At 45.5% G+C, this 13,003-nt stretch overlaps 1 protein-coding gene across 3 annotated transcripts in view; it reads left to right on the top strand.

The window, feature by feature from the left end:
* Nucleotides 1–13,003, top strand: part of ACSL5 (acyl-CoA synthetase long chain family member 5) — a 45,853-nt gene that overhangs the window by 531 nt on the left and 32,319 nt on the right. Inside the window, exon 1 of one of the 3 annotated variants that reach the window (XM_059173195.1) lies at nucleotides 1,595–2,016. The exons of 1 other annotated variant lie outside the window; for it this stretch is intronic. Coding sequence is in view for 1 of the 2 variants with exons in the window: in XM_059173197.1 (XP_059029180.1) it covers nucleotides 1,999–2,016 (18 nt within the window). In the remaining variant the exon portion in view is untranslated. Of the gene's footprint in view, nucleotides 1–1,594; nucleotides 2,017–13,003 lie in introns of those variants that run through there. One more of the 3 variants, XM_059173197.1, reaches the window with a different exon arrangement.

Genomic DNA, 13,003 nt, shown 5'->3' with positions numbered 1-13,003 from the left:
ATGGCAGCAAATCGCATTTGGAAGGGACTAGGGGAAGAGAACCCTTAGTGGACACTGTCTTGAGTGCTGGAGTCTATATTAGGTGTGTGACTGTGTGATCTGCGTTTCCTCATCTACCTGCCACCTTCTGTGAGGCAGGTGGTATTGTTCCCTTATCACAGGTGAATAAGGGGCTTTGGGGCTGTTCACAGCACGCCCAGGGCTACCTACCTAGGAGGCGATATGGCTGAGATTAGAGTCCCATCAGTCTGTCCCTCTAGGCTGCTGCCGCCTGATGCGGAATTCTCGTCTGTTTCCAAAATCTTCCATTATCTCCTGAAATCTTGGGAGTGTCACTTATGTGCACCTAGGATAGAAAAGGAATGCGACTCCAGCTGGACTTTTTAAATGACCGAGGTACTTCTGAACTTGGGCATCCAGTCCTGAAGGAAGACAGGAAAAAAAAAACAAACAAACAAACAGAAAAGTTCCTCTCACTCCAAGCTCTTCATTTAGCTGGTAAAAGAAGCCAGCACTCTGGGTGTTAGAATAGCTGAAACTTGACACCTAGTCCGCTCTGGCTGGAGGGAGCTGCTTCTTAAAGGAATGAGCTCCTGAAACTAAACAAAGCCAAGGTTCCTCCAGCTGTGAGATGACCCAGGAGATATAGATTGGCAAGGTGGGCTAACCACCTCTTCCCACACTTGGTCTCTCTTCCATGTCTAAAGTGGGCTCCTGTGAGGCCAAGGGATCAGCTGCCATCTCTGAGATTGCAACATAGCTCACCCTGGCTTTTTTTTTCCCCTCTAGTTTGGAGGTGTTTAGGACTTCCTACCTGTAGAGAGTACGAGTCCTAACCTAGCTCTGCTAAAGGGCCAGGACTTAACATAAGCCTTTTTGAAGTGACTAAGGCTGGAGAAAGTTGCTTCATTCTGGGGTGTTGGTTGTGGGGGCAGGTGGGAGCAAGAGAACTCATGATTTCGGCCTCCAAATTTAGGAAGCTCTCGTGCCCTTCTGTGGTCCCAGCCTTAGGCAAGTCCAGTGAGACTCCTGCAGGTCCTGATCTCCTGCAGACGAATCTCCAGGACACTTCCAGGGGGTCTACACATTCAGAACAATTTTCACAATAACACTAAGAAGCGATTTGCCTTTTTCTGTTACCGGCTCACGCGGGTACAGTGGGTTTTCCAGAAGCTGCAAGACACGGGACCAATCAGACAGGGCATGGTGTACATGCTTGTCGCCTTCCTTTCAGAAGGTCCCAGTTTTTAATTTGGGGAGGTGAGAGAGGCAGCAGACTAGATTTGTGGTTTATGTTTTAAGGTATGAGAGGGATGAGCTTATAGGTCAGAGGAAAAGAACACAGCCTCTGGGTCTGTGTCTGGTGTTTCCTGACTTGCTTGTTTTGTTGACTTTATTGGAAGTGCCTGGGGACAGAGGCAGGTGGGGGTGGGGAGGCACAGGGGTTGGAGGAGGGTGACCCCGTGCCAGGTGCCCCAGCATCGGGAGGGATGCGAGGGCTGAACTCCCTGCCCTGGGAGTCGAGAGGGGGGGTGGTGTCCCCTTCCTGGCACAGGCCCTCTGCTTGGGGCTCCTGCAGTTTGTTTGCTTGCTCTGTCTTGGTTTCACGGTAGTCAGACCCTGGAGGCAAAAGGTGATTGTGGGCTCCCGGCAGGCTCTTGTTTCAGCCCTAGGGCTAGGGGTTAAGGCTTTGAAAAGGAGCCAGGGCAGCCTGGGCGGCTGTTCTCCTCCTGGCCAGAACAGCTTCCACTTTCAGTTGTGAGAGAAAAACCAGGAAGTGAGGTCCCTGAGCACGTTAGAAAGCCCGGCCATGGCCTGACTCGGGACAGCTCAGGCAGGGCACTGTGGGGGACACTCGGAGCCGTGACCACCTGCCTGCCGGGATGCTCTGAAGTCAGCCGGTCCCTGGAGGAACCGGGGCTGAGGGAAGAGGGCCAGAGATTCTGTGCCAGGAAGAACCCGGAGCCAGGAAACTCCGTTCGGAGGAAGCTCTGAGAAATGCACCCCTCTCACAGGGTAAGGGGAATGTCGGGGGCGGGGGGTATTTAGCAAGGGGTCTGGTGAGCATGGGGCAGAGGCTGAAGGGGCACCCTCACCCCCAGCTTCAGCCCATCTAGAGCCTGCCGGGTCCCTGGCACGTGTCAGTGCTCCCTCTCTCTCTCTCTGTGTCTCTCTCCCTCTCTTTCTCTCAGATCTCTAAGGGACACCTTTAAACCTTCTTTACCAGAAGGCACAAAGGGAAGGAAGAAGTGGGGGGGGGGTGGATTGGATTTTTTTCCTTCTCCTGCCTCTCTTGGGGGAGGAAGACTACACGAGAGACCTCTTCAATTTTCATTGTGAACATTGGCTCCTTCTATGGAGAGAGGTAATGAATGAGTGGAGGATAGACAGTTTCTGGATGAACTTAGCTCTGTTTCATGGGTAGAGCCACAAGTTGAATCTCAGACGGACTTCAAGGACCCTCAAAGAGTGAGCTGGAGGAAGGACCTCCCTGGTTGGGGCTTATTACCTTGGGTAGGTATTAATCTGCTGCGTGGTTTGAAAAGGCAGATTGGATCTGGAGCTCTAACATGTAGGTGACTCGTCCTTTCCATCAGCCACAGAGTCTTAAAAGTAGTGACATTTAATTTTGAAAAAGATTGATTTAGTAAAAAAAAAAAAAAATTAATGGAATAATTGATTTCACTTGACCCCTCCCTTTCTATTCCAGCATGAGAGTAACTCTGTCGGGGTCCCCTCCAATGGATAAGTATTTGAGATGAACACAGAATAGTCTTGGAAGAGGCAGGGTAAAAATTCTTGTAGGCATCATTTGTGTGCTTGGCACCATGAAGAGAACAAAAAACAAAGGCCACAAATGCTTATAAAACAGGCAGATTAAAGAGTTAAATAGATGATATGCAATAAGGTGCAAGGTGGGGGTTCTAGCAAAATGCAAGGTAGGTGTACCCCCAGGTAAACACATTCCAAGTTAATTTAAACACACACACACACACACACACACACACACACACACACTCCAGTCCAAACAGAATGTTTCCGCCAGGTATTTCTCTAGGTCCTGACCTAAAGTAGTCTTCTCCCCCAGGCTATATTCTAACTCCTCGAGGGCAAAAGCACTGACTAGAGCATCAGAGTATCATCGAATGCTTAAGTGCTAAACACACAGTGGGGGCCACAGATTCTATAGGGAGGCTCGGGTCCGAGAAGGAAAGAAAAGATGGAAGATGGAGCCATGGTCAGCACCAGCTCCTAAGAGCTGCTCTTAACATTTCCTTAAGACAAGCTTATGATGTGGATGGTTTCACCATGTTAACAGCTGAGGAGGCTCAGAGAAGCGAAGGACCTTTCCAAGGTCAGACAGAGATCCAAGGTGTAGTCCATGTGCTACTGGAAACCAGGCTGCATCCACTCCTGTGAGGAGTTAGTCTTTCTTCAGATTTCCTAGAAAATCGTATTTGGACAAAGATTTTCCTACGTGGGGACCTGGGAAGATACTGAGTTCACTTTCGTATTAGTACTTACAGATGGGGACATTTTTCTAGAGCTGCAAATATGACCCCTTACATTCATTCACTATTTTCTGTGGGGCAGTGCTAGGACTTTTTTGGAGGTGGGGGTTGGGGGGTTGAGTTTATCTTTGAATCTTCTAAACAGTCCTGCAAAGCGGGTTCGTTGTTTCACAGATGGGGAAACTGAGTCTTAGCCGTAAAGAAACTGGACATGCTCTGAAAAGGTTGAAACTGGGATTTGAACTTTGGCTTCTGTGGTGACGGAGGCAAATTTGTCTCCATTCCAGATGAGTCTAGAGGTGCCTGGGTGGCTCGGTCACCTGAGGGTCCCGCTCTTGTTTCAGCTCAGGTCATGATCTCAAGGTTGTGGGCTGGAGCCCTGCGTCCAGTCTGCTCCCCCCCTTCCCCTCCCCCAGCTTGTGCTCTCTCTCTCTCTCACTGACACACATACAAATAAATAAATAAATCCTAAAAAAAGAAAAAAGAAAAGAAAAAAATATCCAGGTGAGTCTAGTTTCGTGCCTTGACGAAAGAACTAGAAACCGGAAGAAACCTCTTTTTTAAGAACCCTCCCATTTCAAATCCTTAGAGAAAGCAAGCAGACGGGTGGTGCCAGGGTCGGGAGAGGAATGCAGAGTGAGTGCTTAATGGGCACAGGCTTTCCTTTGGGGGTGACTGAAGTGTTTGGGGACTAGACAGAAGTGGTGGTTGCACAACAGTGTGAATATACTAAATGCCACGGAATTGTTCACTTTAAATGATGTTATATGAATCGCACCTGCGGGGGCAAAATCTTCCTACCTCCAGGCAGGTGATCTTGGGCCAGGACCCGGCAGCCAGTGAGAAACCAGGAATGAGGGTTGTGCTCCCGCCGGTCTCCTATTGTTGGCCAGCAGGTGCACTGACCCTCACTGGGTGTGCAACCCGAGGTGATTTTCAGGCATGATGACCTGTCCCCAGCAGCCCCGAGTCAGCCAGCATTGTTCTTGTCCCACTCTGCTGTAAATGCATGAAGGGCTTTCTCTCCCCAGGGCAACCAGGCATCTGAGTCAAAAGAGGACTCTCTCACTCACTCTTCCCCTGGAAACCTAGGGCCTGACATGTCTTAAGCTCTTAATTCATGTCTTTTGAATAAATCCATGAGTCTTGGAGTTTGGAAAGTCAAGCAGCCTTGTACAGCTGAGACCAGGTCATGGTTTTGTCCCTCTTCGGGGGAGCTGGTAGCTGATCTTGGGGTCTCCGTGGGTCAGTCTGCCCTATGAGGTGCAAGTTTGTGAGTCCCTGCAGGACAGGATACAGGGGTGGGCTAGGGTTGGAGGAGAGAGCTGGGTCAGAATTAAGGGCTACGCGGTGCCCTCTCCAACAAGACATCCTCTGTTTAAATAGAAATGAGAAGTTGTTAAGACCTTTGCTTGTAAGCTGGAGGGCAGTTACAGAATGAAGGTCATGATCATCACTTCTCTTTCAGGAAGCCTCAGGATGAAACATCTGATACTTAACAAGGAGTCAGATACTGGGGAAAGTGGGGGCGGAGGGAACCAGTCTTCCCGAGGACATCCCATGTACCCAGCAGTGCACTCGAGGGGAGAGTGTACAGCATTCCTTTTAAGTAGGAACTGTCACCTGTCTCTTCTTGTGTACAGTTGAGGGAAATGGGCGCTCAGTGACATTATGTAACTATTCCCTGCGCCACATGAGTGGTGGAACATTGTTCCAGCGCCAGAACAGGCAATGGCCTTGAAAGTTGGCTGCTGGAAATGAGACCGTTGGCAATAAAGCTAATTGTTTGCACTTTGACTCCAGTGACCCCTGACCACTGGCAGACCAGGTGGCAGGAGGGCTGACTCTGCAGTAGCCGAAGCAGGAAGGCTTCTCTCACAACATTGCACATCAGGGCTTTTAGCCTGCGTGGGTGACAGGGGCCTAGCACTTTGTCCACACTATCTCTTTACAAGCTCTCTTATCAAGTCCAGTGGACTTCTGGGACTGATTCTCCTGACCCCACTTGTCCCATCATCTACTCCCTCAGCAACAAGCTTGGGAAACCTTTGGGGTGCTTCCTGAGTCAAAGTTTTCCTTAGAGTAGGGCTGCTGGGCTGTGGTTTTCTGGAAGCCCCATGGTAGATCCAGGGGGACTGTGTCGATCTGAGATCTGGTGGGATTTGTCACTGCCAGCCACCAGGCTATGGGTGGCTCAGCTGTCCTATGCTATCTTCACAAACTGAGTTAAGAGGCTTTCCATATTTGATGTAATAAGGGTTTTTTCTTAAATACCACTTAGCTCAACTGCAAGGCCTGGCACCACAAGCCTTGCTGGTTTTGGTGAGCTGAAATGACTTCCATCAAAGAGTGTCTCCACCAGCCCTGGGTACTGTCTCCCCCAGCCTTCTTGGAGGCTTTTCCTCCCCCACACCCTTTCAACCAGAGATGGATTCTCAACCTCCATCAGAAACAGCCCTTCACTGTTTCCCTTTCCCAAATAGGATGATTGTCTCATGTTAGTGACTCAAGCCACACTCTACCTCTCCCCCCATATCTCGTGGTTGCCCTCCCCCGCACCTTCCACTTAAGTTTATCTGGCCTACTGTGGTAACTTGTCTCTCCATTAAAAAAAAAAAAAAAAAAAAAAAGGATGGAGAGTTGCAGGCAACAGTTGAAAAAGAAGGTTTGGTGACAGAGACTCTGGTTAGAATCAGAGTTGGAGACTTAACAGCCATTGGTTTAATTGGTGGGGTCACCCTCCTTAACTGACCTTGGAAATGAAACTGTTGGCAATAAAGTCAGGATCACAACCCACACATCCTTGAGAGTCTAGTGTTCCATACAGCCCCCTTCATCTACTCCAGTCGACTCTAGGCTCTCCCTCCTTCAGATTTATTAGCTAGCCCCACTTGCTGAATCCTTCTAGAATTGTTCTCAGTGTTCAACAGACCCATAAGTCCCCAGAGAACAAGAGGAATATCTTCTAAGTGTTTGTCCCTCTGTACATGGCAGAATGCTGGGCACACAGATGGTCTAAGACCTTTGTTTGCCTTATTAAAATATGTAAAATTATAAATAAAGTACAGAGAGTCAATATATCTCTTGTCACACATACTTCTCCGGTCCACCAGATGCTCCCAAGTCTGGGGTATATGACATGGTGCATTTGTTTACTAGCTGGGGAATTGGCTTTAGCTCTTTAGTAGACTATGAAGTCTGAGTGTGGTATATGAGCCTGGTACGTAGTATATTGCTAATGCTTGCAGAATCGGTGGCCCTTGAGCTCATTCAGGTCGAGCTATATAGTGTTGCCCATGCCAGGGCACGAAGCTTCTGGCAGTGGCATTTCTGTGGAGGGGTCAGCCACCTATGCCCCCCCTGTGGATAGGAGCACATCATGTCACCACTAGACTGAATTCCGCAGCCTGTTTCCTTCAACAGATACCTCTCTCCACTTCCCTTCTCTGAGCTTGTGCCACTGGTGAATGAACAGGGAAAGTGACTCACTGGCACCCAATGGATTTCCCACTGTACCTCAGGCACCATGTTGGGTGCAGTAGAATTTGAAGGCTAAGAGGCAGCCTCTGCCTGGGAACCCCCATGGCCAAGGTGTCCATGGAGTCACAGGAAGCTTCCCAAACCCAAGGATAGAACTGATCCTGCTCTGATTTATACAGCCCTCCTGAACTCCGGTTCCTGGAGATTTCCCCATGGGGTTCAGCAACAAAGATCTTACTGATGCGTATGCACCAAAGACCTCATGTTTTATGGTATGCTTGCCTGCGGGCCAGGAATCCTGTTTCAAGCCTAGCCCTTTCCCGTTTCCCTGCCAGCTGCCTTACAAATTGGAGTTTTGGGGTATGGCCTAGCAGTTGGGCTGGGAGAGCAAGATGTGTGATCTTGAGAATGCTTTCTTGTTTTATTAAGCACTCATGGAACCCTCTGGGTTTTAAGAGATCTCCTTCGGTAATGCCATCTTCCTGCCCTGTCCTGCATGATCCTGTGGAGATAAAGGGGTCCTTTCTGATCTGCCTGGGGACATTGCCTAGTGTGTATACCACAGAGTGTCCTGGGTGCCAGTCCCCAGATGGACAGAGATGGTGCTGTGCCCAGTAGCTTAACACTGCTTTGCTGGAGAAGGCTATTATAGGCAGTGGCCTGTCTGAGCACCTAGGGTGCCCTCTTATGACAGCCTCTCTTCTCGGTTCCTTGCAGTAAGTGTCGAAAGATGACCTTTGAGGCCCTGTTTGCCCCGGTGAGCCAACATTTACCTTTGCTCTAGCTCTTTAACTGCTGAAGAAATGAATGAAAACCTACCGCCAGAGCTGCTGTCCAAACCAGCTTGCTCTGTGGCTGAAAGCATTGCACACAATGTGAGCACTTGAAAAGGCCACATGTGTTGAGTGTGGCTTTGGTGGTGGGAAGGCTGCACTTGCAGAAATGGAGCTGAGGCTGTGTTCTTGGGTGCATTCACACGAAATGCTGCCAACCAAGGTGACGAAACTTTCTAAGTCAGCTGCCTCGGTCAGAGGTAGGGTGATTTGGAGTTGGTTTTTATGTTCATTTTTTTTTGAAGCATGCATATTTCAGATTAAACCGTGTATACTCTTAAGTTATCTTCTCAATGAGACCTACTTGAAACCTTATCCCCCTGCTAGCCACAATCCTCTTTCCTGATTCTATTTTTTTAAATTTCCGTATACTATATAAGCTCATAATTGTTCAGATTTGTTATCAAACTCGCCAATAAAATACAAACACCCAAGGGGGGGTGGGTTTCATTGGGAGATCCCCAGCACCTGGAATGATGCCAATATACAGTCAAGCCCTTAAATATCTTTGGGTGAATTATTGAATATTCAAAACTTTCTAGAAAATCCATTAATGATTTCTCCTCTTCCATCTGTCTTTTCCTATGAGGAATATACTTCCAGAAATACAAAAACATACACATTTGTCCAAGTGGTTTTTTTGTTTTCTTTCTATTTGGCGATTTATCATAGAGCTCTTTCCACATCGGTACACACTGATAAGAATAAAGCAGGTCTGCTTTATTCTTACTGCCTGCCAAGAGTGCTACCATGTAGACATGCTATAATTTATGGCTAGTCTACCAAGGGAGGCTTTCCTGGTCTCCGGCATTATAAGCAATCCTATAGAGGTAATGACGATGAACGTAAGACCAATTGTCTGGGCCTATACACCAGGCGCTCTTCTAAGTACTTTACAGGCACATTAACTCATTTAGTCCTGAGGAAGATATTATTATTGTTAGTCTGCAAACAAGAAACCACATAGAGGTTATCTAACCCAGGTCACAAAGAAGCTGATCACACAGGGTATGAACCCAAGTACTCTGACTCAGAGCCCCACCCTGAACCAATATCTTACACAGCCATTTGGGATGTATTTTACTGAATACTAAAATATTCACTGATTTTTTTGTTTGTTTGTTTTGATTTTTGTTTTTTAAGATGTATTTATTTATTTTTTTATTTGACAGAGAGAGAGAGAGCACAAATAGGCAGGGCAGCAGGCAGAGGGAGAGAGAGACTCAGGCTCTCTCCACTGAGCAGGGAGCCCGATGCAGGGCTCGATCCCAGGACCCTGGGACCATGACCTAAGGTGAAGGCAGCTGCTTAACTGACTGAGCCACCCAGGCACCCCTGAACTGATGTTTTTCTACAGGAAAAGTTACTCAAAGGTCATTAGGCCAAAGGGCACACATTTTAAATAGTGGTAGAAGGCAATGGGCGCATGTCTAATGGGCTGCACCAAATTTACGTTTCCCTGATTAAGAGTGCATTTTACACGATTTTCTCATTGGGTGGGGAGAAGACCTTTTCTTTAAATTTGCAACTTTTAAAACTACTCGCAAAGATGAGGGAATGGGACTTTGACACAGGCTGAAATCCTGCTGTGGGGCTCCAAGGGCCACCTCCATATGCCAGAGCAGCCCTTGAAAGGCACTCAAGAAAGAAATGGGGGGAGGAGTGTAGCTTCCCTCTGCCTCCTCTTGTCCTTCCAGTCACCACCGAGAGCGTCTCCAGCCACAATCTGTTTTCGCTGTGAATGCTCTAGTCATGACCTTTGGGTTTTTTTTTATTGTGTTGTGTTTTGGTTTTCATTGACTTCGGAGTTTTCCTTATTGAGGAAATGAGCTCTTTAGACAGGCAAAGGATTTGATACTTGCCCCAGTTTATCTTTGGTATTTTTCCTGCAGGGCAAATATTTTTTTAAAAATTTTATGGTTCAAACTTGCCAGGGTTTCCATTTATTGCTCCTAGGTTTTGTGCCTGTCTTGAATCTTCCTCACGTCAGGATTATAAAAAAAATTTCCCCAAATACTCTTAGGGTTGTCCTTGTTTTATATTTAAGTCTTTGATCCATCCCGAACTTATTTTTATTGTAGGAATAAGACGGTAGTAATCGGCTTTATGTCTTCTCTCTGAATGGCTAGCCAGTTGTCTTGACACTTTTATTTAAGTGAAAAAAAAAAATCTGTCCTTATTGGAAATGCAATCTAGTATATGATAATATATCCACTGGGAGTTTCAGGTTTATTTTGTTACATAGTTTTGTCTATCACAACCAATGGAAAACTTCTCTAGCTCTATGGAAGCAAATTTGGTAATGTTTAACTCTGTCCTCCAATTCCTATTATTTTTCAAAAATTTTCTGACTCTTTATAATGAGCTTTGTTTTTCTGGGTGAACCTTAGAATTAACTTTTTAAATCCTAAATCATTCCCTTTGGTCTTATTAAAGTTGTATTAAATGTTTGGGTATATTTAGGAATATGGGGTCCCCTTGACTATTTGGAGCATGATTTGCAATTTTCAAAGCTTATTATGTCCCTTAGATCTGAACTTTTTAAAACAACTCTACACATTTATTAATATGCTACTGTGAATGGCATTTCCCCCATTATTTTTGAATTAGTTATTTGCATGAAATCAAGGAAAGCTATTGACTTTGTGGCTACTGATTTGTTAGCTAGTCACCTTACTGGTTATTTCATGGCTTCTAATTGCCTCTTCTTTCCTTAGAGGGTTTTTAGGATTTCCCTCTCAGCTGTTTTTTTTAAATTGGAAATATGACAACATATTTTATTTTGGATAGAACTAACTGCTGACCCTTTTGAACTTTGAATTATTTTATTTTATTTTATTTATTTTTTATTAACACATAATGTATTTTTGCTTCAAGGGTACAAGTCTGTGAATCATCAGTCTTACACAATTTACAGCACTCACCATAGCACATACTCTCCCCAGTGTCTATCACCCAACCACCCTATCCCTCCCCCTTGAACCCCACCAAACCTCAGTTTATTTCCTGAGATTAAGAGTCTCTTATGGTTTGTCTCCCTCCCCAGTCCCATCTTGTTTCATTTTTTCCTTCCCTTCCCCCCACCCCTGCCCTGCCTCTCAAATTCCTCATATCAGAGAGATCATATGATAATCATCTTTCTCTGATTGGCTTATTTCACTCAGCATAATACCCTCTAGTTCCAACCACATCACTGCAAATAACAAGATTTTGGTTTTTTGATGGCTGCATAGTATTCCATTGCATATGTATACCACACCTTCCTTGTCCATGTTGATGGACAAGGTACTTTCTAGGTACTTTCCATAGTTTGGCTACTGTAGACATTGCTGCTATGAACATTTGGGTGCACATGCCCCTTCAGATAACTACATTTGTATCTTTAGGGTAAATACCCAGTAGTTCAATTCCTGGGTCATAGGGTTGCTCTATCTTCAACTTTTTAAGAAACTTCTATACTGTTTTCCAGAGTGGCTGCATCATTTTAAATGGCATGAGGAGTTAAGACTTGCCTTTTTTTTTTTTTTTTTTTTAGGAGTCAATGCTTTTCCATATCCAGGTTTTCCCTGTTAAAGCTTTGTGAAATGGATAATCATTTCAAATTATGTTATCTTTTATTTCTTAATAGAAGGAAACTATATTGATGCAGAAGAGTAAACTGGTGCAAGAAAAAGTCAAAAGTCCTTAGTCCCAGGGTCTGAGGAAATTGGGTGAAGGGTCTTACAATGGAAGGTCTATCTGTTTCATGTTTGTTGCACTCATTAAGGAAAAGGCTATTTTCATAAGGCTGCCAGTTTGTAATGTTCTTTGGATCTTTTCCCATTACTTTGGAATTTTTTTTTTTTTAAAGATTTTATTTATTTATTTGACAGACAGAAATCACAAGTAGACGGAGAGGCAGGCAGAGAGAGAGGAGGAAGCAGGCTCCCCGCCGAGCAGAGAGCCCAATGCGGGGCTCGATCCCAGGACGCTGGGATCATGACCTGAGCCGAAGGCAGCGGCCTAACCCACTGAGCCACCCAGGCGCCCCTACTTTGGAATTTTTCTAGAGATATTGGTGATGTGGTTAAGATCTGAAATGGAGGCTTCCTAAGTTGAGGGCAGCAGGAATTTAGGGGGCTGGGTTGGTGACTTAGGACCCAATTAAGAAGGCCAGACTTTCATATACAGCCTTCTAAATCACACACAGGCCCCTTTGGAGTCATTATGAGTTATGAAGCCTTGAAACCTAGTCTCTAAGAGAAAGTACATCATTCGGTACAGAAGAATGTGTTAGCCAGCTGAGTATAAGAACCTGGGGACTCTGATCTCTCTTTTAATGAGCTCTCTATCACCACAGACTGAGCCCATACATGCAAGGGAACAAAGAAACCAATTAAATCCAAATTAGGATAACTAGAAGGTAGATTGTTTTCCCTCCGAAAGCTCATAAATGAAATTTATATCTCATTTTTGCACAGAAAACAATGAATGCTTCAGGCCTAAAAATGAAGATAATTTGCCTTATGGTTCTTTGAATTCCAGAAGCCTAGGGTAACTAACCATAATTATTTATTTCTAGGCTGGATTTCCCGCTCACTATTGTAAATGGCTTCATTCGATAAGATTGATCCTGTATTTTCTTTCAAGCTCAGAGGATTATACTCCTCCTGAGTAGTCCTTGATCTGTGTTAGAAATACATCCTTTTCACCCTCTTCCTTCCCTAACCCAGTGCTGTGGTAAATATCAATTTGGGAGTGCCCATCTCAAGATTGGCTAGAGTGACTTTGGATGATATAAGGTTTGGGAGCTTAGGAATGGGAGCTTTACTAAGGGAATAACTAAGAGATGAACAGAGTATTTAAGACAGACAATTCTGAATCAGAAAACTGGTAATTTTTCTTCAACAATTGCTGATTGAAAGCAAACTATGTGCCTGGCATGGTGTAGGCATTGGAGACACAGGTGAACAAAACAAAATCCCTGTTCTGATTAGAACATCGGTTCAGTAGAGGCAACAGATGATAAGGGAGCTGGTGTATTTCAGAGAGCGAACAGTGTCGTGGACAAGAGAAAAGAAGATTCTGTGATAGTGATTGGAGTGGAAAGGGCCATATCAAATAAGGTGATCCGAGAGAGTCTCTGAAGAAGTGACATTTCAGTTGAGACCCAACCTGTAACACACAACCATTTCAGAT

The sequence above is a fragment of the Mustela lutreola genome, chromosome 4, assembly GCF_030435805.1.
Source record: "Mustela lutreola isolate mMusLut2 chromosome 4, mMusLut2.pri, whole genome shotgun sequence".
NCBI classification, from domain to species: Eukaryota; Metazoa; Chordata; class Mammalia; order Carnivora; family Mustelidae; genus Mustela; species Mustela lutreola.
This window is presented reverse-complemented; position numbering and strand designations above follow the sequence as displayed.